The sequence below is a fragment of the Mustelus asterias genome, chromosome 21 (genome assembly GCF_964213995.1).
Source record: "Mustelus asterias chromosome 21, sMusAst1.hap1.1, whole genome shotgun sequence".
NCBI classification, from domain to species: domain Eukaryota; kingdom Metazoa; phylum Chordata; class Chondrichthyes; order Carcharhiniformes; family Triakidae; genus Mustelus; species Mustelus asterias.
This window is the reverse complement of record NC_135821.1, coordinates 81,371,440-81,396,002: the sequence shown is the minus strand read 5'-3', so window position 1 is coordinate 81,396,002 and position 24,563 is coordinate 81,371,440. Positions and strand designations below refer to the sequence as shown.

Here is a 24,563-nt window from a genome sequence, read left to right as displayed (position 1 = left end):
AGTGCAGAATGTAGTGTTGTAGTCATAGCTAGGGTGTAGAGAAAGATCAACTTAATATAAGGTAGGTCCATTTGAAAGCCTGATGGCAGCAGGGAAGAAGCTGCTCTTGAGTCGGTTGGTACGTGTCCTCAGACTTTTGCATCTTTTTCTTGACAGAAGAAGGTGGCAGAGAGGATGTCTGAAGCGTGTGACATCCTTGATTATGCTGACTGTTTTTCCAAGGCAGTGGGAAATGTGGACAGAATTGATCAATAGGAGGCAGATTTGCACAATGGACTGGGCTTCGTTCACGACCCTTTGTAGTTTTATACACTCTTGGATAGAGCAGGAGCCAGACCAAGCTGTGATACAACTAGAAAGAATGCTTTCTATGGTGCATCTGTAAACGTTGGTGAGAGTCGTAGCAGACATGCCAAATTTCCTTATTGGCCTTCTGAGAAAGTAGAGGCGTTGATGGCTTTCTTAACTATAGCGTCAGCCTGGCGGGACCAGGACAGATTGTTGGTGATCTGGACACCTAAAAACTTGAAGCTCTCGCCCATTTCCACTTCGTCCCCATTGATGTAGGCAGGGCACGTTCTCCTTTACGCTTCCTGAAGTCGATGACAATCTCCATCATTTTGTTGACATTGAGGGAGAAATTATTGTTATCGCGCCAGTTCACAGATTCTCTATCTCATTCCTGTACTCTATCTCATCATTGTTTGAGATCCAACCGATTACAGTGGTGTCATCAGCAAACTTGAAAATCAAGTTGATGGGGAATTTGGCCACACAGTCAGGTGTATCAGGAGTATAGTAGGGGGCTGAAAATACAGCCTTGTGGGGCACCGGTGTTGAGGATGATCGTGGAGGAGGTGTTGTTGCCTATCCTTAATGATTGCTGTCTATAGGTTAGGAAGTTTAGGGTCCAGTTGCAGAGGGAGGAGCCGAGCCCCAGGAGTTTGGAGATGAGTTTTGTAGGAATAATGGTGTTAAAGGCTGAGCTGTAGTCGATAAATAGGAGTCTGACATAAGTGTCTTTGTTATCTAGATGTTCCAGGGTTGAGTGCAGGGCCAGAACAATGGCGTCTGCTGTGGACCTGTTGTGGCGGTAAGCAAACTATAGTGGATCCTGGAAATCTGGGAGGCCAGAACTGATTCGTGCTATAGAACATAGAACATTACAGCGCAGTACAGGCCCTTCGGCCCTCGATGTTGCGCCGACCAGTGAAACCAATCTAAAGCCCATCTAACCTACACTATTCCAATATCATCCATATGTTTATCCAATAACCATTTGAATGCTCTTAATGTTGACGAGTCCACTACTGCTGCAGGCAGGGCATTCCACGCCCTTACTACTCTCTGAGTAAAGAACCTACCTCTAACATCTGTCCTATATCTATCACCCCTCAATTTAAAGCTATGTCCCCTCGTGCTACCCATCACCATCTGAGGAAGAAGGCTCTCACTATCCACCCTATCTAATCCTCTGGTCATCTTGTATGCCTCTATTAAGTCACCTTTTAACCTTCTTCTCTCTAACGAAAACAACCTCAAGCCCCACAGCCTTTCCTCATACGATTTTCCCACCATACCAGGCAATATCCTGGTAAATCTCCTCTGCACCCTTTCCAACACTTCCACATCCTTCCTATAATGCGGTGACCAGAACTGTACGCAATAATCCAAGTGCGGCCGCACCAGAGTTTTGTACAGTTGCAGCATGACCTCCTGGCTCCGAAACTCAATCCCTCTACCAATAAAAGCTAACACACCGTACGCCTTCTTAACAACCCTATCAACCTGGGTGCCAATTTTCAGGGATCTATGCACATGGACACCCAGATCCCTCTGTTCATCCACACTACCAAGTAGCTTACCATTAGCCCATTACTCTGTATTCCTGTTACTCCTTCCAAAGTGAATCACCTCACACTTTGCCACATTAAACTCCATTTGCCACCTCTCAGCCCAGCTCTGCAGCTTATCTATGTCCCTCTGTAACCTGCCACTTCCCTCCGCACTGTCTACAACTCCACCGACTTTAGTGTCATCCGCAAATTTACTAATCCATCCTTCCACGCCCTCATCCAAGTCATTAATAAAAATGACAAACAGCATGACTAACCTTTCGAACCATTTCATAATGATGGATGTCAGAGTCACCAGATATTCATTTTATCTAGTTATAAATGCTAATGCATTCAGATAAAGTGCCTTTGATTTTGTCTTTTGACCATGTTTTCCCTACTGCGCACCTTAACAAAGAACAAAGAAAATTACAGCACAGGGACAGGCCGTACGGCCCTCCAAGCCTGCCCTGACCATGCTGCCTGACTTAACTAAAACCTCCTACCCTTCTGGGGACCATATCCCTCTATGCCTATCCTATTCATGTATTTGTCAAGATGCCGCTTAAAAGTCACTATCGTATCCGCTTCCACTGCCTCTCCCAGCAACGAGTTCCAGGCACCCACCACCCTTTGTGTAAAACAATCTGCCTCGTACATCTCCTTTAAACCTTGCCCCTCGCACCTTAAACCTGTGCTCCCTAGTAATTGACTCTTCCACCCTGGGAAAAAGCTTCTGACTATCCACTCTGTCCATGCCTCTCATAATCTTGTAGACTTCTATCAGGTCGCCCCTCAACCTCCGTCGTTCCAGTGAGAACAAACCAAGTTTCTCCAACCTCTCCTCATAACTAATCCCCTCCATATCAGGCAACGTCCTGGTAAATCTTTTCTGCACCCTCTCCAAAGCCCCCACATCCTTCTGGCAGTGTAGCGACCAGAATTGAACGCTATATTCCAAGTGCGAACTAAGGTTCTATAAAGCTGCAACATGACTTGCCAATTTTTAAACTCAGTGCCCCGGCCGGTGAAGGCAAGCATGCCGTTTACCTTCTTGACTACTTTCTCCACCTGCATTGCCACTTTCAGTGTCCTGTGTACCTGTGCACCCAGATCCCTCTGCCTATCAATACTCTTAAGGGATCTGCCATTTACTGTATATTTCCTATCTGTGATAGACCTTCCAAAATTCATTACCTCACATTTGTCTGGATTAAACGCCATCTGCCATCTCTCCGCCCAAGTCTCCAACCGATCTGTATCCTCTGAAGGTCCTCATCACTATCCGCAAATCATGTTTGTACTTTCTGTCCCTTCCTGTCACACTCTGGTTATCTTTACCACTGTTGCCTTGTCCTTTGTCTTTCTAAATCTCCCCTCACTTGAAACGTCCCATCCTGGAAGGTATGATTTCCAGTAGTGAGCGCTGGCAGATTATTAGACTGTGAAGAGGATTGTAGCCTTGCCCACTTGAACCTTCCCATTCTACAGGTGTGAGCTACTGCAATGAGTGTTGTCAGGTTATTTGACTGAGAAGGGGGTCATAGCCTAGCCAAACCTGCTCCTGCTTGATGAGCATAAACATACCCTTCAGCAGAAGCGGTTGACAATGACAGGGACTGGGAACCTGATTAAGCTTTTCCTTCATTAAGCTCCAAGTGCTGAAGCCAATTGTAATGTCCAAGCTGCTGCTAAACTGGAATAAGCCAATTCAGCACAAACAAAGAATAAAATCTTCAGTATTTTAGGCATAGTGGACCAGTGGCTGCTGCCTTTACTTGACCACCTAGGAGTTTGTACCTTTATTCTAATCACAAGATGAAGGTGAATGATTTGAATACCCTTGATTCCTCATTGAAATATTAAACTTTTGAACTGGGGCAAGATTTATTTTGTGCACTGTTTGTAGATCAAATATAAACACTTGTTTTATATGGTGGTCATGTCATGATATTGCTGATTTTTTTTCTCTCTCGTCCACCCTATTATAAATCATGTAATGATTGAAGTGACAGGTTACTGCCCAGCACTTAGAATTTTACAACCATGTTTCAGTTATTTTTAAGACATTCCTGATGGGAAGTACTTTTAAAATTTTGAATTATAAATCTAAAATGTTAATCTAAAATTTTAAAACACGTGAACTTCATAAGGAAAGGGAATTCATTGATACAAGTGATAAGGGTAATTTTATATCTAGATTAACTGTAACCTCACTAGAACTGAATGTTTGAGAACATGTCATTTCTGGATTTTGGAATGTTAATGATATTAAGCATTCAAACTCGAAACACATGGATATAAATATTTACCTGAAACAAAAATCAGTGATAAAACATTATAAAGCATTAATAAAAATGGTTTTACTTATCCAAATACTGTATCTTTCCTGTTTCCATTCCCAAAATATTGTACTAAAATAATGCCAGTGATGTCGAAGGAATGCTTGGGATCTGCTCAAAATGTTTTCGGACAAGTGTTTTCAAACAATAGATTTCCGGACTGGAGAGGTTACAGTGCATTCATTTTTCACAACATGCTTTATTTCAATCTGTATTTCTTTAAACACCTGTCTTTTTACAAAACAAATTACATATTTGAGGAATGCAAGAAAATGTTTGCAAAATAATCCCTTTGTTGTGTGGCTAAAGCTTTTAAAAATATGAATTTGATTAACTAGTTAACTCAGCTTTGATCTGATTCCAACTGTGGAAGATCTGAGAATGGAAGAGAAGAAAAAGAAGAGAAGCCCGAAGGTCACTTTATACCAGCAGGCTCCAGTGGGTAACCCCAGGAAATCTTCTGTGCCGACCAGTAAGAGTGCCACATTCTCCACTGCTTTACCTCAGCCCCCTTCACCAAAACTAAGATCAAAATTGAAACGGTTAGTACCAAGTTAACTGGTTTAAACGTATTTCTTTTTCCTGTGTAATTCATACCAACTGATTCCTATTTTGTTGACCTGTCATTATGAATGTGTTTTTAATGTACAGGCTGTTAAACTTGGCACAAACATTGATTTGTATGAAAAAAATCTGTTCATTATGGGCATTTTAGCATTACTCCCAAAGTTAAATAATAGACTTGGAAAGTACAAGGAGACTACCTACCATTTTTTAAAAAAAGTGCCTATTTTTCTTTCATTAACATGAAGTGATTGATATTATGATTGAAATGATTTTATATTGATGCATACTTTAAAATGAACAATCGTTTGGATATTTGAACAGGGCAAACAAAGATAAAGTGAAGCCCCCACAGCAAACAGGAAAGGTGACAAAGTCAGCTCCAATTCAGCACTCGTTCTTGACAGATGTTTCCGATGTGAGAGAAATGGAATGTGGCTTGCTGAATTTACTGAATGATTTCCACTCTGGGAAGCTGCAAGCTTTTGGTGAGTTATTTGACTAAAGAAAATGTGACATTTGAAAATAATGAGTGATATGACTACGTAACATGATTAATAAAATGTATGTGTGGTTTGTTAGAGAGAACATTGTGATTCTCTTGAAACCCTTTCCCAAAGCTTCATTACATTGATGGCTATATCGATGTCAATTCATGCTCTCGTCGGAATCTCGAAAAATTTATTGATTTTGCTTCCAATTTCCACTCCCTCACCTTCATGTGGTCTATTTTCAACAGTTCCCTTCCTTGACCTCTCTGTCTCCATTTCTGATGATAAACTGACCACCAATATTCATTGCAAACCCACTGACCCCCACAGCTATTTTGACTACAGCTCTTCACACCCTGCTCCCATTCTCCAAGCCTCTCTACCTCCGTTGCATCTGTTCCAATTATGCCACCTTCATAACCAGCGCTTCAAATATGTCTGCTTTTTCCCTCAACCGAGGATTTCCCTTCCCTCTGTGGTTGATAGGGCACTCAACATGTCCGACCCATCTCCCGCACCTTTGCATTCACCCCCTTCCTCCTAGAACCATGACCGGGTCCCTTTTGTCCTCAACTTTCACCCCATCAGTTTCCATATTCAAAGGGTCATTTTCCACCAACTCCAGCATAATGGCACCACTAAATACATCTCCTCCTCACCCACCACCCCCACCCCACCCCATCAGCATTCCACAGGGACCACTCCCTCTGTGATAAGCTAGTCCACTCATCCATTGCCCCTAATCCTCCGTCCCCTTCCTACAGCACCTTCCCATTCCTGTAAGAATTTTGTAAGTTTCAATAATCACATCTCATTCGTTGAAATACTACAGAATACATACCTAGTTTCCTCAATCTCTCCTCCGAAGGCAAAATCCCTGTGCATGAGACTGGTGGTATAGAGTATATCAGTGGTGGCATAGAGTATAAGAGCAAGGAGGTAATGTTGGAGTAGTACAGAGTGTTGGTTAGGCCACAACTGGAGTACTGTGTGCAGTTCTGGTCACCTCACTTTAGGAAGGATGTGATTGCACTAGAGGGGATATAGAGGAGGTTCACCAGGATGTTGCCTGGGATGGAACATTTGAGCTATAAGGAGAGACGAGATAGGCTTGGATTGTTTTCTTTAGAGCAGAAAAGGCTGAGGGGGGACATGATTGAGGTGTATATGAGGGGTGTGGACAGAGTGAGTAGCGAGCAGCCTGTTCCCCTTGTTGAGGGCTCAATCACAAGGGGGCACAGTTTTAGGGTAAGGGGCAGGAGATTCAGAGGGGATTTGTAAAATTATTTTTTCACTCAGAGGGTGGTGGGAATTTGGAATGCGCTGCCTGGGAAGGTAGCGGAGGCCGGAACGCTTCCAACCTTTAAAATAATATTTGGATGAGCACTTGAAATATCATAACATTCAAGGATATGGGACAAGTTCTAAGCTCTGATTACCAATCACCTCCCTGTTCTCCAACACATTCAATTTTAAACATACTTCGTTCCTCATTTGTGGAGCAGGTTGGATGGACTTAAAACTCCACTCCTTTTGACCTTCAAATTTCTCTAAGGTTTTGCTTCCTGCATTCTCCCTTCCACTGGCCCTACAGCTGCCTTCCCTTTGTACAAGATTGGTGGGGAATGCTCCAGCTCCATTCTACTTCTGCGGTTCTTTCCTGAAACCACTCCATCTCAAAATCGCTCCTTAACCTTTAAGATTTATTTGAAAACCCATCTGTTTGACCAGGTTTTTGGTCACCTCATCCCATTCTCCCACCATGGTTTGGCACCTCAAACCATAGAAAAGTTACAGCACATAATGAGGCCATTCGGTCCATCCTGACCATGGAAGCCTGAGGTCACCCGGTGCCCAGTGGTGTAACACAGGGATTAGTACTGGGAAGGTGAAGATCCAGGTACTTTTGAAAAGAGATTAGAGTCTCTGCCTCCAATACCAACTTGGGCAGCGAATTCCAGACACCCACCACCCTTTGCATAAAAAGAATTATTCCTCATGTCCCCTCTCCACCTACTGATACTTATCTTGAATCTATGTCCCCTGGTTCTAGAATTCTCCTGATGTGGAGATGCTGGCGTTGGACTGGGGTAAACATAGATTGGAATATCCCTAGGGTAAGGGGATTGGATGGGGATGAGTTCGTTAGGTGTGTTCAGGAGGGTTTCCTAACATAGCATTTGGACAAGCCTACAAGAGGAGAGGCTGTACTTGATCTGATACTGACCAATGAACCTGGACAGGTGTCAGATCTCTCAGTGGGAGAGCATCTTGGGGATAGCGATCATAACTCTATCTCCTTTATGTTTGCATTGGAAAAAGAGAGGATCAGGCAAGCTAGGAAAGCGTTTATATGGAGTAAGGGGAAATATGAAGACATAAGGCAGCAAATTAGAGGAGTAAATTGGAAGGAGGTATTCTTGGGGAAATGTACTGAAGAGAGGTGGCAGTTTTTCAAGGAATGTCTGTCTAGAGTTCTACAGGACAACGTTCTGAGCAGACAGGGAGGCATTGGTAGGTTAAAGGAACCGTGGTGCACGAAAGCTGTGCGGGAACTAGTCGAGAAGAAAAGGAAAGCATACAAAAGGTTCAGAGAGCTTGGCGAAGATAGGGATCTAGATGAGTATACGGCTTGTAGGAAGGGACTAAAGAAGGAAATTAGGAGAGCCAGAAGGGGTCACGAGAAGGCCTTGGCAGGTAGGACTAAGGAAAACCCCAAGGCGCTCTATAAATATGTGAAGAGTAAAAGGATGAGACGTGAAGGAATGGGGCCTATAAAAGGTGAAGGCGGGAAAGTCTGTACGGAACCAGTAGAAATGGCAGAGGTGCTTAATGAGTATTTTGCCTCGGTTTTCACAGAGAAGGACCTGGGTGGATGTACTGTGGGCTTGCGGTGGACTGAAAAGACTGAGTATGTGGACTTTAAGAAAGAGGTTGTGCTGGAATCTTTGAATGGCATCAAGATAGATAAGTCGCCGGGTCCGGATGGGATGTACCCCAGGTTACTGTGGGAGGCTAGAGAAGAGATTGCAGAGCCTCTGGCGATGATCTTTGCATCGTCAGTGGAGACGGGAGAGGTGTCGGAGGATTGGAGGATTGCGGATGTGGTTCCTATTTTCAAGAAGGGGAATAGGGATAGCCCAGGAAATTACCGACCGGTGAGTCTAACCTCAGTGGTTGGTAAGCTAGAAACCATAGAAAATTACAGCTCAGAAACAGGCCTTTTGGCCCTTCTTCTCTGTGCCGAACCATTTTTTGCCTAGTCCCACTGACCTGCACTTGAACCATATCCCTCCACACCCCTCTCATCCATGAACCCGTCCAAGTTTTTCTTAAATGTCCGGCAGCTCATTCCACACTCCCACCACTCCATGCGTGAAGAAGCCCCCCCTAATATTTCCTTTAAACTTTTCTCCTTTCACTCTTAACCCATGCCCTCTGGCTTTTTTCTCCCCTAGCCTCAGCGGAAGAAGCCTGCTTGCATTCACTCTATCTATACCCATCAAAATCTTATACACCTCTATCAAATCTCCCCTCAATCTTCTATGCTCCAGGGAATAAAGTCCCAACCTATTCAATCTCTCTCTGTAACTCAGCTTCTCAAGTCCCGGCAACATCCTTGTGAACCTTCTCTGCACTCTTTCAACCTTATTTACATCCTTCCTGTAACTAGGTGACCAAAACTGTACACAATACTCCAAATTCGGCCTCACCAATGCCTTATATAACCTTGGTAAGAAGTCTCACAACACCAGGTTAAAGTCCAACAGGTTTATTTGGTAGCAAATACCATAAGCTTTCGGAGCTTGCTGCTCCTTCGTCAGATGGAGTGGTTATCTGTTCTCCAACAGTGCACAGACACAGAAATCAAGTTACAGAATACTAATTAGAATGCAAATCTCTACAGCCAGCCAGGTCTTAAAAGGTACAGATAATGTGGTTGGAAGGAACATTAAACACAGGTTAAAGAGATGTGTGTTGTCTCCAGACAGAACAGCTGGTGAGATTATGCAAGACCAGGGGCAAGCTGTGGGGGTTACTGTGAGCAGAAACTGATAGCCAAGTTCCGCACACATGAGGACGGCCTAAACCAGGCTGTTGGATTTATGTCACATTATCAGTACCTGATAGGAAGATACAAACTCTGCACTCTCAAAATTTCTACTTTGAAGGCCTCCCACTTTCCAGTTACATCCTTACCAGAGAACAGCCTGTGAACAGCCTGTGCCAATCCACACTTCCCAGATCCCTTCTCATTTCATCAAATTTGGCCTTTTTCCAGTTCAGAACTTCAACCCGAGGACCAGATCTATCCTTATCCATGATCAGGTTGAAACTAATGGCATTAAGATCACTGGATCCAAAGTGTTCCCTCACACTCACATCCATCACCTGCCCTAACTCATTTCCCAATAGGAGATCCAATATCGCATCCTCTCTAGTTGGCACCTCTATATACTGATGTAGAAAATTCTCCTGAACACATTGTACAAACTCTACCCCGTCTAAACCTTTAACAGTATGCGAGTCCCAATCTATATGTGGAAAATTAAAATCCTCTACTATCACAACTTTGTTTCTTGCAGTTGTCAGCGATCTCTCTGCTGATTTGCTCCTCCAATTCTCGCTGACTATTGGGTGGTCTATAATACAACTCCATTAATGTGGTCATATCTTTCCTGTTTCTCAGCTCCACCCATAGGGCCTCTGTAGACAAGCTCCCTAATCTATCCTGCCTGAGTACCACTGTAACATTTTCCCTGACCAACAATGCCACCCCCTCACCTTTTATCCCTCTGCCTCTATCCCGCCTGAAACATTGGAACCCTGGAACATTGAGCTGCCAGTCCTGCCCCTCCTGTAGCCAAGTTTCACTAATGGCTATAATGTCATATTTCCATGTGTCTATCCACGCCTTCAGCTCATCTGCCTTCCCCACAATACTCCTGGCATTGAAATAGACACACATTAAAAGATTATTTCCACCACACTCTACCCTTCCATTTGTGAATTTGCTTGAACTAACCTGTCTTTTTACCCCTGCTCCACTATCTGCTCTGGCACTCTGGTTCCCATCCCCCTGCAAATCTAGTTTAAACGCTCCCCAATAACACTGGCAAATCTCCCTGCAAGTATATTGGTCCCCTTGTAGTTTAGGTGTAACCCGTCTCTCTTGTACAGGTCCCACCTGCCCCAGAAGAGGTCCCAATGATCCAAGAATCGGAAACCCTGCCCCCTGCACCAGTTCCTCAGCCACGTGTTCATCCGCCCAAGCATCCTACTCCTGCCCTCACTGGCATGTGGCTCAGGTAGCAATCCTGAGATTACTACCCTCGGGGTCCTGCTTTTTAACTTCCTTCCAAGCTCTTTGTACTCACTCTTTAGGACCTCCTCACTCTTCCTTCCCACGTCATTTGTACCGATGTGTACCACGACATCTGGCTGATCACCTTCCCAGTTTAGAATGCTGTGCACGCGATCAGAGACATCGCTGACCTTGGCACCTGGGAGGCAACAAACCATGTGGGAGTCTCTGTCCCGACCACAGCACCTCCTGTCCGTACCTCTGACCATTGAGTCCCCTATCACTACTGCTCTCCTCTTCTTCATCCCACCCTTTTGCGCTGTAGAACCAGACTCAGTATCAGAGTTCCAGCTGTCGCAGCTTGTCCCAGGTAAAGCATCTCCCACAACAGTATCCAATTCAGTATACCTGTTGTGGAGGGGTATGGCCACAGGGGAACCCTGCTCTGCCTGTCCTTTCACACTGCCATTTCCTCTCCTTACAGTAACCCAATTTCCTGTGCTCTGCTGCTTAGGTGTAACTATCTCCCTAAAGCTACTGTCTATATAATTCTCATTCTCCCGAATTAGATGGAAGTCATCAAGCTCCTTCTCCAGTTCCCTAACACGCTTTGCTAGTAGCTGCAGCTGAATGCATCTTTTGCAGGTGCTGTCGTCAGGGAAACCGGAGGTCTCCCTAATCTCCCACATCCTGCAAGAGGAGCATTCCAACATCTTGCCTGGCATTTTTTTTTTACTCTGGGGAAAAACAGGAATAAACTTTCTGAAAAAGAAAAAACCTACTCTCGCCGAAGCCTGTTTTGAGCCAAAGCCCTTCAGCTCTCACTCTGCCCCCTGCTCACTCCGCTGCCCGCTCAAAAGTGCGGCCTACTTTTAAACCCTCCAAAATCTTCCCAGGCTGCTGCTGGGCCTACTTCCTGTTTTGAAAAAAACCTCCGATTTTTTTCACAAATTTAACTGAAAAATAAATAAATAAATATAATGCACAAACAAGCTCCCTTACCCTCAGCCTGCCCCTGTGGAACAATGAGGCTGAAACCTCCAAGGCAAGCACTTTTAAACCCTCCAAAACCTTCCCAGGCTTCTACTGGGCCTACTTCCTGTTTTGAAAAAAACCTCCGATTTCTTTCACCAATTTAACTGAAAAATAAATGAATATAATGCACAAACAAGCTCCCTTACCCTCAGCCTGCTCCTGTGGAACAATGAGGCTGAAACCTCCAAGGCAAGCACTTTTAAACCCTCCAAAACCTTCCCAGGCTGCTGCTGGGCCTACTTCCTGTTTTGAAAAAAATGGAGAAGATCCTGAGGGACAAGATTTATGAGCATTTAGAGAGGTTTAATATGCTCAAGAATACCCAGCATGGCTTTGCCAAAGGCAGATCGTGCCTTACGAGCCTGGTGGAGTTCTTCGAAAATGTGACTAAACACATTGACGAAGGGAAAGCAGTAGATGTGGCTTATATGGATTTTAGCAAGGCGTTCGATAAGGTCCCCCATGCAAGGCTTCTCGAAAAAGTGAGAGGGCATGGGATCCAAGGGGCTGCTGCCCTGTGGATCCAGAACTGGCTTGCCCAAAGGAGGCACAGAGTGGTTATAGATGGGTCTTTTTCTAAATGGAGGTCGGTCACCAGTGGTGTGCCCCAGGGATCTGTTCTGGGACCCTTGCTGTTTGTCATTTTCATAAATGACCTGGATGAGGAAGTGAAGGGATGGGTTGGTAAGTTTGCCGACGAGACAAAGGTTGGTGGGGTTGTGGATAGTCTGGAGGGATGTCAGAAGTTAGAGGGACATAGATAGGATGCAAGACTGAGTGGAGAAGTGGCAGATGGATTTCAACCCAGATAAATGCGTAGTGGTCCATTTTGGCAGGTCAAATGGGATGAAGGGGTACAATATAAAGGGTAAGACTCTTAGTACGGTAGAGGATCAGAAGGACCTTGGGGTCCAGGTCCATAGGACTCTAAAATCGGCCCCGCAGGTGGAGGAGGTGGTTAAGAAGGCGTATGGTGTGCTGGCCTTTATCAATCGAGGGATTGAGTTTAGGAGTCCGGGGATAATGATGCAGCTATATAAGACCCTCGTCATACCCCACTTGGAGTACTGTGCTCAGTTCTGGTCGCCTCACTATAGGAAGGATGTGGAAAAGATTGAAAGGGTGCAGAGGAGATTTACAAGGATGTTGCCTGGATTGAGTGGCATGCCTTATGAGGATAGGCTGAGGGAGCTTGGTCTTTTCTCCTTGGAGAGATGTAGGATGAGAGGAGACCTGATAGAGGCATATAAGATGTTGAGAGGCATAGATCGGGTGGACTCTCAGAGGCTTTTTCCCAGGGTGGAAATGGCTGCTACGAGAGGACACAGGTTTAAGGTGCTGGGGTGTAGGTACAGGGGAAATGTTAGGGGGAAGTTTTTCACACAGAGGGTGGTGGGTGAGTGGAATTGGCTGCCGTCAGTGGTGGTGGAGGCAAACTCAATCGGGTCTTTTAAGAGACTCCTGGATGAGTACATGGGACTTAATAGGATGAGGGTTATAGGTAGGCCTAGAAGGTAGGGATATGTTCGGCACAATTTGTGGGGCCGAAGGGCCTGTTTTGTGCTGTAGTTTTTCTATGTTTCTAAACACAGTAAGAAGTCTAACAACACCAGTTTAAAGTCCAACAGGTTTATTTGGTAGCAAAAGCCACTAGCTTTCGGAACAGGCTGTTCCTTCATCAGGTGGGTGGGAGTTCTGTGCCTGAGAACCAAATAAACCTGTTGGACTTTAACCTGGTGTTGTTAGACTTCTTACTCTAGAATTCTCCGCCAAGGAAAACAATTTTATCCTGTCCATTCTATCACTTCCCCTCATAATATTGTACACCTCTATCAAGTCAGCCTCAGAAATCATAGAAACCCTACAGTGCAGAAGGAGGCCATTCGGTCCATCGAGTCTGCACCGACCACAATCCCACCCAGGCCCTACCCCCACATATTTACCCGCTAATCCCTCTGACCTCCGCATCTCAGGACTCTAAGGGGCAATTTTTTTTAACCTTGGCCAGTCAACCTAACCCGCACATCTTTGGACTGTGGGAGGAAACCGGAGCACCTGGAGGAAACCCAAAGCAGACACGAGTAGAATGTGCAAACTCCACACAGACAGTGACCCAAGCCGGGAATCGAACCGAGGTCCCTGGAGCTAGGAAGTGCTAACCACTGTGCTACTGTGCCGCCTTCTTAGATCCAAGGCAAATAACCCCAACCTATCCAATCTCTCCTCATGGCTACACTTTTCCAGCCCAGGCAACATTCTTTTAAACCTCCTCTGCACTCTCTCCAGAGCAATTACATCTTTCCTGTAATAGAACTGCACTCCAGTTATGGCCTCACCAGTGTTTTATACAATTCCAACATATCGTTACTTTTATATTCTGTACCTCTGCCATGAAGGTGAGCGTTCCATATGCCTTCTTTACAACCCTGTCTCCTTGAACTGCTGCCTTTAGGGACCTGTGTACTTGTATGCCAAGATCCCTCACTTAGAACCATAGAAAATTTCAGCTCAGAAACAGGCCTTTTGGCCCTTCTTGTCTGTGCCAAACCATTTTATGCCTAGTCCCACTGACCTGCACTTGGACCATATCCCTCCACACCCCTCTCATCCATGAACCCGTCCAAGTTTTTCTTAAATGTTAAAAGTGACCCCGCATTTACCACTTTATCCGGCAGCTCATTCCACACTCTCACCACTCTCTGCATGAAGAAGCCCCCCCCCCCCTTAAATATTCCCTTTAAACTTTTCTCCTTTCACCCTTAACCCATGCCTTCTGGTTTTTTTCTCCCCTAGCCTCAGCGGAAAAAGCCTGCTTGCATTCACTCTATCTATACCCATCAAAATCTTATACACCTCTATCAAATCTCCCCTCGTTCTTCTACGCTCCAGGGAATAAAGTCCCAACCTATTCAATCTCTCTCTGTCACTCAGCTCCTCAAGTTCCGGCAACATCCTTGTGAACCTTCTCTGCACTCTTTCAACCTTATTTACATCCTTCCTGTAACTAGGTGACCAAAACTGTACACAATACTCTAAATTCGGCCTCACCAATGCCTTATATAACCGTACCATAACACTCCAACTTTTATACTCGATACTCCGATTTATAAAGGCCAATGTACCAAAGGCACTCTTTACGACCCTATGCACCTGTGACGTCACTTTTAGGGAATTCTGTACCTGTATTCCCAGATCCCTCTGTTCAACAGCACTCTTCAGAGTCCTACCATTTACCCTGTACTTTCTACTTTGGTTTGTCCTTCCAAAGTGCAATATCTCACACTTGTCTGCGTTAAATTCCATTTGCCATTTTTCAGCCCATTTTTCTAGTTGGTCCAAATCCCTCTGCAAGCTTTGAAAACCTTCCTCACTGTCCACTGCACCTCCAATCTTTGTATCATCAGCAAACTTGCTGATCCAATTTACCACATTATCATCCAGATCATTGATATAGATGACAAACAACAATGGACCCAACACCGATCCCTGTGGCACACCACTAGTCACAGGCCTCCACTCAGAGAAGCAATCCTCCACAACCAATCTCTGGCTTCTTCCATTGAGCCAGTGTCTAATCCAATTTACTATCTCTCCATGTATACCCAGCGACTGAACCTTCCTAACTAACCTCCCATGCGGGACCTTGTCAAAGGCCTTGCTGAAATCCAGGTAGACAACATCCAACGCCTTCCCTTCATCCACTTTCCTGGTAACCTCCTCAAAAAACTCTAATAGATTGGTCAAACATGACCTACCACGCACAAAGCCATGTTGACTCTCCCTAATAAGTCCCGGTCTATCCAAATATTTGTAGATCCTATCCCTTATCACACCTTCCAATAACTTGCCCACCACCGACGTCAAACTTACTGGCCTATAATTTCCCGGATTTCTTTTGGAACCTTTTTAAACAACGGAACAACATGAGCCACCCTCCAATCATCCGGCACCTCCCCCGTGAATACTGACATTTTAAATATGTCTGCCAGGGCCCCTGCAAGTTCAACACAAGCTTCCCTCAAGGTCCGTGGGAATACGCTGTCCGGTCCTGGGGATTTATCCACTCTGATTTGCCTCAAGACAGCAAGAACCCCCTCCCCTTTAATCTACCTTCATCTACCCTTCTTACTATATTCCCATTTATTGTGTATTCCCTAGAACTGTTTAACCTTCCTAAATGCATTACCTCACATTTCTCTGTTAAAATCCATCTGCCACTTTACGCCCACTCCACCAATCCAACAATATCATTTTGTAGATTATAACTATCCTCTACACTATCCACTACTTGGTCAATCTTTGTGTCGTCTGCAAATTTTCCAATTGTGTACCCCCAACACATTCTTGTCCAAATCATTAGTACATAATGCAAAAAGAAAGGTCCAGCACCGAACCCTGTGGAATACCACTTGAAACAACTTTCCATTTGCAAGGGCCTCCATCGACCTATTCAATGTTTTCCCCTCCTTATTGTACTTGAAACGTTTTCTATGTTAGACTGTGTAGCTGCAAGTTATTAACATGAATGTGTTGTTTCCCTGGTGCCAGGGTCAGAGATGTCACTGAAAGGCTGCAAGGCATCCTGAAGCGGGAGGTTGATAAGGCCGAGATATCTATGACATAGGTAGAAAGAGGGATGAGGTCTTGCATCAAGAATTCAGAGAGTTAGGCAGTAGACTAAAAAGCAGGACCTCTTGGGTTGTAACCTCTGGATTACTCCCAATGCCACGTCTTAGCGAGCACAGAACTAGGAGAATAGTGCAGATGTTCGGCTTAAAGAGTTGATGCAGGAGGGAGGGTTTTAGATTCCTGGATCACTGGAATCATTTCTGGGGAAGTTGTACATGCGGGATGGTCTACATCTGAACCAGATGTAGACCATCCTTGCAGGCAGGTTTGCTAGTGCTGCTAGGAGGAGTTTAAACTAATTCGGCAGGGTGAGGGGGACACAAACTGTTCGCTGAATAGGGACACAGCATAGCATACAGTAAAACAATCAAGTCAGAGGGAGTGCAGCTATATTAAGTTTCAAGGGAGTAAGGCAAGGTTGGAGGGCTTCTACTTTGATGCCAGGAGTGTTACAGGTAAAACGGATGAGTTATGGGTGAGGATTGATACGTGCAATTGTGACATAGTAGCTATCACAAAGAAGTGGTCGAGTGAAGGGCAGGATTGGCAGCTCAACATTCTGGGATATAAAAACTTCAGGAGGGACAGGGGAGGGAGTAAAAGAGAAGGAGGCATTGCATTATTAGTTAAGGAGGCAGTTACTGCAGTAAGGAGAGATGATATTTCGGAGAAGGAATCGAATGAAGCTTTGTGGATAGAGCTTAGGAATAAAAAAGGGGCAGCCACATTGCTAGGTGTTTATTATAGACCCCCAGATAGTCCGAGGGGTATTGTGGAGCAAATATATGCACAATTTGCAGAGGTGTGTAAAAACAATAACAATAGGGTAATGATATTAGGTAACTTCAACTTTCCCAATATTAATTAGGTTAGATATAGTGTTAAGGGCTTGAATGGAGTGAATTACTTGAAATGTGTACAGGAGAACTTTTTAGGTCAATATGTCAAGGGTCCAACAAGGGAAGGAGCTGTGCTGGACCTAATTCTGGGGAACGAAGCCAGACAGGTGTTTGAGGTGATGGTGGGGGAGCATTTTAGTGATCGCGATCACAACACGGTACAATTTAAACTTGTTATGGACAAGGAAACAGACAAGCTGCAAAAAGAAGGTTTGGATTGGAGAAGAGTGGATTTTAGTAAAACAAGGCAGGATCTGGCCAAGGTAAACTGGAAACAACCAATTATAGAGAAATCTACAGAAGAGCAGTGGGGGTCGTTCAAAAAGGAAATGGGAAGGATCCAGGCCCAACATGTTCCTTCTAGGGTGATAGGAAGGAGTAACAAGCCTAGCGCACAATGGATGACGAGAGATATTCAAGATAAGATGAGAAGGAAAAGAGAGACTTTTAGCAGGTACAAGGGAAGCAAATGAGTGGAGGCATTAGTGAAGTACGGAAAGTGCAGGGTGGAGCTTAAGAAAGCAATTAGGAATGCAATGAGGGGATATGAGAAAACTCTGGCTGGCCAAAGTAGGGAAAATTCCAAGATATCCTATAAGTATATCAATGCGAAGAGGATAACCATTAAAAGAGTAGGGTCCATGAGGGACCAAGGGGGCAATCTGTGGGTGGAGCCAGAGGACATTTGGTAGAGTTTTGAATGAATACTTGACATCCGTCTTCATCCAAGAGAAAGAGGATGAAGGTGTGGAACTCTGGGAGAGAGAGCATGAGGTTCTTCAGCAAATTGACATAGGGAGTGACAAGAGTTGGAGGTGTTGGTGGGCTTAAAAGTGGACAAATCTCCAGGTCTGGATGAATTGTGTCCCTTGTGGGAGGCAAGGGAGGAAATTGCAGGGCCTCTGACCCAAACTTTTAATTCATCTCTGGCCACAGGGGAGGTCAACACAGTAAGACTTTTAACAACACCAGGTTAAAGTCTAACAGGTTTATTTGGTAGCAAATGCCTAAACCTGTTGGACTTTAACCTGATGTTGTTAAAATTCTTACTGTGTTTACCCCAGTCCAACGCCAGCATCTCCACATCATGACTACCATCGACAGGGGAGGTGCCAGAGGACTGGAGAACAGCTAATGTGGTCCCACTATTTCAGAAGGAACTACAGACCAGTGAGTCTCTCATCAGTGGTAGGGGAACTACTGGAGAAGATTCTGAAGGGGAGAATATATCTCCACTTGGAGAGGCAAGGTTTGATCAGATACAGTCAGCATGGTTTTATCAGAGAGTGGTCATGCCTAACAAATTTGATTGACTTTTTTGAGGAGGTGATCAGATGTGTAGATGAGGGTAGTGCAGTTAATGTAGTCTATATGGGTTTCAGCAAAACCTTTGATAAGGTCCCACATAGGAGACTTTTAAGGAAGGTAAATGCATCTGGGATACAGGGTAATTTGATGAGGTGGATTTTTCTCTTGAAGACATTAAATCCTTGATATAGGGTTTCTTGGGCAGCAGAGCATTATGTACCCCATTCCATAGCCTGTTGTTCATGACTGTAATTTGACAGTGAGTACTGACAATCTATCATGCCATAGCCATAATGAATTAACCAATTCACTGCACTGTAATCGGGGCAAGAAAGCTTCACTCGTGAGTTTTCTCCTTCCTTTAACCTGGGAGGGTTAATCCAATTGCTGTGTCTCTATTGCTTTTTAGTGTAAGTAACTTGTTAACTACTCAATAGATAATCCTTTTGAGGCATTGAGGAGCTTATTTTTCTGTCTTAATTTTTTTTTTAATGAATCCAATTTTAAGGAAGCAATCTATACATTTTAAAAAATCATACCTGTATTTTGAAATATACTTGGTCCCCATGACAATATCTGAATGTAGCAGTTTGAAACATCTCTTTCTTTTCTGGTTGATTGGTGCCAATTATATGGTGTTATAAATCATGTGGTTAGGATGAATCAACTCTGAATTGCATTCCAGTTTGAAACCATTACACATCATCATTACCACGTCAACAAGTTGTAATAACTTTAACCATTTAAAGGTTGTAACTGAAGTTTAACAAAGTTAGAGGTCTTGGCCTATGGGGCTCAGTTTATAAGTAAATTTAATCAGAATCATGAGCTGCTGCAATGTACGGAATTTCATTTTGTTTTTTTTATTTTTTAAATCGTGAAAATGTTGCATTTTCTTTAGGGAAAGAGTGTTCCTTTGAACAGATGGAACATGTGAGAGAGATGCAGGAAAAAATGGCACGTCTACATTTCAGCCTTGACAGTCATGTGGAAGAGCTCTCTGAGGACCAGAAGAAAAATGCATCCGACAGGAACCTTGAACAGCTTCTGACAAATGTAAGTTTTTTTTATTTGGTGTTTAATGTGATGATATTTTGTAGAATCATAGAATCCCGACAGCACAGAAAGAGGCTATTCAGCTCATTGAGTCTGTACTGATTCTTACGCAGCATCTTACCCAGAATCACCAGTTTGCTAGTGGGCAAGAGCCTCTTCAGCACAACTGGATCCCGATCATTGGAAGAGCATGAAATTAACATGAGTATATCTTGTTGGCTCCATGTTTTCTGATGCTGCGTAAGAGGCTTTCCTTTAAAGTCCAATGAGTATAGAGCCAATCTGCTCAACCTTTCATCATAATACAACAGATGTGGCCTCACCAATGCTCTATATAGCTGTAGCAATATTACCCTACATTTATGCTCTATTGTCCTTGCAATGTAAGCCAATATCTCATTTGCCTTCTCACTTACTCACGGTACCATATATCTGGTCCCTGTTAGAATTTTATAAGTTTCTATGAGATCCCCTCTCACTCTGCTAAACTCCAGTGAATATAATCTTAACCGACTTAGTCTCTCCTCATATGACAGCCCTGCCATCCCAGGAATCAGCCTGGTAAACCTTCTCTGTACTCCCTCTATAGCAAGGACATCCTTCCTCAGATAAGGACACTAAAGCTGCACACAATACTCCAAGTGTATCCTCACCAACGCCCTATACAATTGCAGTTAAACATTGCTAGTCCTATATTCAAATCCTCTCGCTAGGAAGAACAACATACCATTTGCCTTCTTCACTGCCTGCTGTACCTGCGCGCGCACTTTCAGCAACTGATGCACGAGGACACCAAAGTCTTGCTGAGTATCCACCTCTCTCAATTTACACCCATTCATGTAATAATCTTTCTTCCTATTATTGCTACCAAAGTGGATAACCTCACATTTATCCACTTTATATTGCATCTGTCATGCCTCACACACTCAGCCTGTCCAAATATTGCTGGAAAACTCTGCATCCTCCTCACAGCTCACCCTCCCACCCAACTTTGTATCATCTGCAGATTTGGAAATAATACATTCAGTTCCCTTTTCCAAATCATTAATGATGTGGAGATGCCGGCGTTAGACTGGGGTAGGCACAATAAGAAGTCTCACAATCAGGTCCAACAGGTTTATTTGGAATCACGAGCTTTTGGAGCGCTGTTCCTTCATCAGATGAGTGATGAAGGAGAAGCACTCCGAAAGCTTGTGGTTCCAAATAAATCTGTTGGACTTTAATCTGGTGTTGTGAGATTTCTTATGTGTCCAAATCATTAATATATAATGTGAACAGTTGGGGTCCTAGCACAGATCCCTGCGGAACCCCACTAGTCACTGATTGCCAATCAGAAAAAGACCCATTTATGCCAACTCTTTGCTTTCTATCCATCCCAAGACATTACCTGCAATCCCATGCACTTTAACGTTACATACTAGTCTGTTATGTGAGACCTTGTCGAAAGCCTTCTGAAAGTCTAAATAAACCACATCCACTGGTTTTCCTCGGTCAGCTCTATTGGTTACATCCTCAAAGGGCAGCACGGTGGCACAGTGGTTAGCACTGCTGCCTCATAGCGCCAGGGACCTGGTTTCAATTCCGGCCTTGGGTCACTATCTGTGTGCAGTTTGCACATTCTCCCTGTGTCTGCATGTGTTTCCTCTGGATGCTCTGGTTTCCTCCCACACTCCAAAGCTGTGCAGGTTAGGTTGCTTGGCCATGCTAAATTGCTCCTTAGTGTCAAGGGGATTAGCAGGGTAAACATGTGGGGTTACGGGGATAGGGCCTGGGTGGGATTGTCAGTGCAGGCTCAATGGGCTGAATGGCCCCCTCCTGCACTGAAGGGATTCTATGAAAGAATTCCAATAGATTCGTCAAGCATGATTTCCCTTTTGTAAATCCATGCATGATTTTATCAGATTATACCACTGCCTTCCAAATGCTGAGTTATGAAATTCCTGATAATGGATTCTAGCAACTTCCCCAGCACCGACATTAGGCTCACTGGTCTATAGTTCCCTGTTTTCTCTCTACCTCCCTTTTTGAATAGTGGCCTTACATTAACTACCCTCCAATCTGTAGGAACTATTCCAAAGTCCAAAGAATTTTGGAAAATAACCACCAATGGATCTACCATTTCCAGGGCCATTTCCTTAAGTACTCTGGGATGAAGATTATCAGGACCTGGAGGTTTATCCACCTTCAATCCCATCAATTTCCCCCAAATCATTTCTCTACTAATGCTGATTTCTTTCCGCTCCTCACTAAAACTTGTTTCTCTCAAAACTTCTGGTACATTATTCATGTCTTCCTTTGTGAAGACTGAAACAAAGTATGAATTTCGTTCCTCAGCTATTTCTTTATTCCCCATTATGAATTCTGCCACTTCTGACTGTAAGGAGCCTACATTAGTTTTTTAAATTTTTTTCTCTTTACATACCTATAGAAACTTTCACAGTTTTTATGTTCACTGCTAGATTACTGTCATACTCTATTTTTCCTTTCTTAGTCAATGCCTTGGTTCTCCTTTGTTAAATTTTAAACTGCTCCTAATCCTCAGATCGATTGCTTTTTCTTGCCGATTTGTATTGGCACAATCCAATCCACTTCCTTGAATCTGTGTCGGCCCACCAAGTCTGTGTCGACACAAATGCCTCTCTAATCTAATATTTTCTTGCCTGTACGTGGTCCATATCCCTCTCTTTCCTGCCTATTCATGTATCTATCCAGATGCCTCTTGAATGTTGTTATTGAATCTGCTATCACCACTTCCTCCGGTAGCACATTCCAGGCATTCACCACCTTGCCCCTTACATCTCTTTTAAACATTTTTCACTTTCAACCTATGCCCCTGAGTAATTGACCCTTCGACCCTGGGAAAAGTACTCTATCAACTCTATACAAGCCTATCATAAGTTCATAAGATGTAGGAGCAGAATTAGACCATTCGGCTGATATGGTCCTTTTCTGCCTTCTCCCCATAGCGCTTCAATTCTTTACCAGGTAAAAATCTGTCTAACTCCTCCTTAAATTTACTCACTATCCCAACATCCACCGCACTTTGGGGTAGCAAATTCCACAGATTCACAACCCTTTGGGAGAAGTAGTTTCTCTTCAACTCTGTTTTACCCCTTATCCTAAGACTGTGACCTCTCGATGGAGAATGCCCCATAAGAGGAAGCATCCGCTCCACGTCTACTTTATCCATATCTTTTATCATCTTGTATACCTCAATTTGATCTTCCCTCATTCTTCTAAATTCCAGAGAGTATTGGCCTAAACTGTTCAATCTCTCTTCATACGACAAACCCCTCATCTCTGGAATCAATCTAGTGAACCTCCTCTGAACTGCCTCCAATGCCACTACATCTTTCCTCAAATAAGGAGACCAAAACTATCCGCAATACTCCAGGTGCGGCCTCACCAATGCCTTGTATAGTTGCAACAATACTTTCTTACCTTTATATTCTATTCCTTAGCTATAAATACCACCATTCCAGTCGCTTTCTTTATTATCTGCTGTATCTGCATGCTAGTTTTCTGTGACTCATGAATGAGGACACCCAGATCCCTCTGCACCGATTTACCACGAAATTTCTCCCCATTTAGATAATAAGTCGCCTTCCCATTTTTCCGACCAAAATGCATGACTTCACACTTATCCACGTTAAACACTTATCCACGTTGATGAAAGTAAGGAGGCGTGGGATAGAGGGAAAGTTGGCCGATTGGATAGGTAACTGGCAATTTGATCGAAGACAGAGGGTGGTGATGGATGGAAAATTTTCGGACTGGAGGCAGGTTGCTAGCGGAGTGCCACAGGGATCAGTGCTTGGTCCTCTGCTATTTGTGATTTTTATTAATGACTTAGAGGAGGGGGCTGAAGGGTGGATCAGTAAATTTGCTGATGACACCAAGATTGGTGGAGTAGTGGATGAGGTGGAGGGCTGTTGTAGACTGCAAAGAGACATAGATAGGATGCAAAGCTGGGTGTGGAAGCGCTGGAAAGAGTGCAAAGGAGATTTACCAGGATGCTGCCTGGTTTGGAGGGTAGGTCTTATGAGGAAAGGTTGAGGGAGCTAGGGCTGTTCTCTCTGGAGCGGAGGAGGTTGAGGGGAGACTTAATAGAGGTTTATAAAATGATGAAGGGGATAGATAGACTATTCAAAGACTATTTCCTCGGGTGGATGGAGCTATTACAAGGGGGCATAGCTATAGGGTTCATGGTGGGAGATATAGGAAGGATGTCGGAGGTAGGTTCTTTACGCAGAGAGTGGTTGGGGTGTGGAATGGACTGCCTGCAGTGATAGTGGAGTCAGACACTTTAGGAACATTTAAGCGGTTATTGGATAGGCACATGGAGCACACCAGGATGATAGGGAGTGGGATAGCTTGATCTTGGTTTCAGATAAAGCTCGGCACAACATCGTGGGCCGAAGGGCCTGTTCTGTGCTGTACTGTTCTTAGAAATCATAGAAACCCTACAGTACAGAAAAAGGCCATTCGGCCCATCGAGTCTGCACCGCCCACGATCCCACCCAGGCCCTACCCCCACATATTTACCCACTAATCCCTCTAACCTACGTATCTCAGGGCACTAAGGGCAATTTTTTTTAGCATGGCCAATCAACCTAACCTGCACATCTTTGGTCTGTGGGAGGAAACCGGAGCACCCGGAGGAAACCCACGCAGACACGAGGAGAATGTACAAACTCCACACAGACAGTGACCCAAGCCGGGATTCGAACTCAGGTCCCTGGAGCTGAGAAGCAGCAGTGCTAACCACTGTGCTACCGTGCCGTTCTATGTTCTAAACTCGATCTGCCACATTTTAGCCCACTCTCCTAACCTATCTATATCCATTTGTCAGGTTCTTATTTCCTCATTGCAACTTACTCTCCCGTTTATTTTTGTGATCTGCAAATTTGGCTATAGAGCCTTCTATCCCTGTATCCAGGTCGTTAATGTAGATTGTAAATAGCTGGGGCCCAAGGACCGAACCCTGTGGCACCCTAGTTACTTCGTGCCATCCAGAAAAAACCCATTTATCCCGACTCTCTGTTTTCTGTACATTATGTGGAGATGCCGGCGTTGGACTGGGGTAAACACAGTAAGAA

General features: G+C 44.2%; 1 protein-coding gene across 5 annotated transcripts in view; it reads left to right on the top strand.

The window, feature by feature from the left end:
- The window catches only part of ccdc28b (coiled-coil domain containing 28B), a 49,568-nt gene that overhangs the window by 1,141 nt on the left and 23,864 nt on the right, over window positions 1–24,563 (top strand). For 2 of the 5 annotated variants that reach the window (XM_078237224.1, XM_078237223.1), the window contains exons 2-4: window positions 4,516–4,719; window positions 5,066–5,229; window positions 19,310–19,464. In XM_078237224.1, the coding sequence (XP_078093350.1) occupies window positions 4,559–4,719; window positions 5,066–5,229; window positions 19,310–19,464 (480 nt within the window). In that variant the 5' untranslated portion in view covers window positions 4,516–4,558. Of the gene's footprint in view, window positions 1–1,033; window positions 1,094–4,515; window positions 4,720–5,065; window positions 5,230–19,309; window positions 19,465–24,563 lie in introns of all 5 variants that reach the window. The other 3 variants (XM_078237227.1, XM_078237225.1, XM_078237226.1) reach the window with 3 other exon arrangements.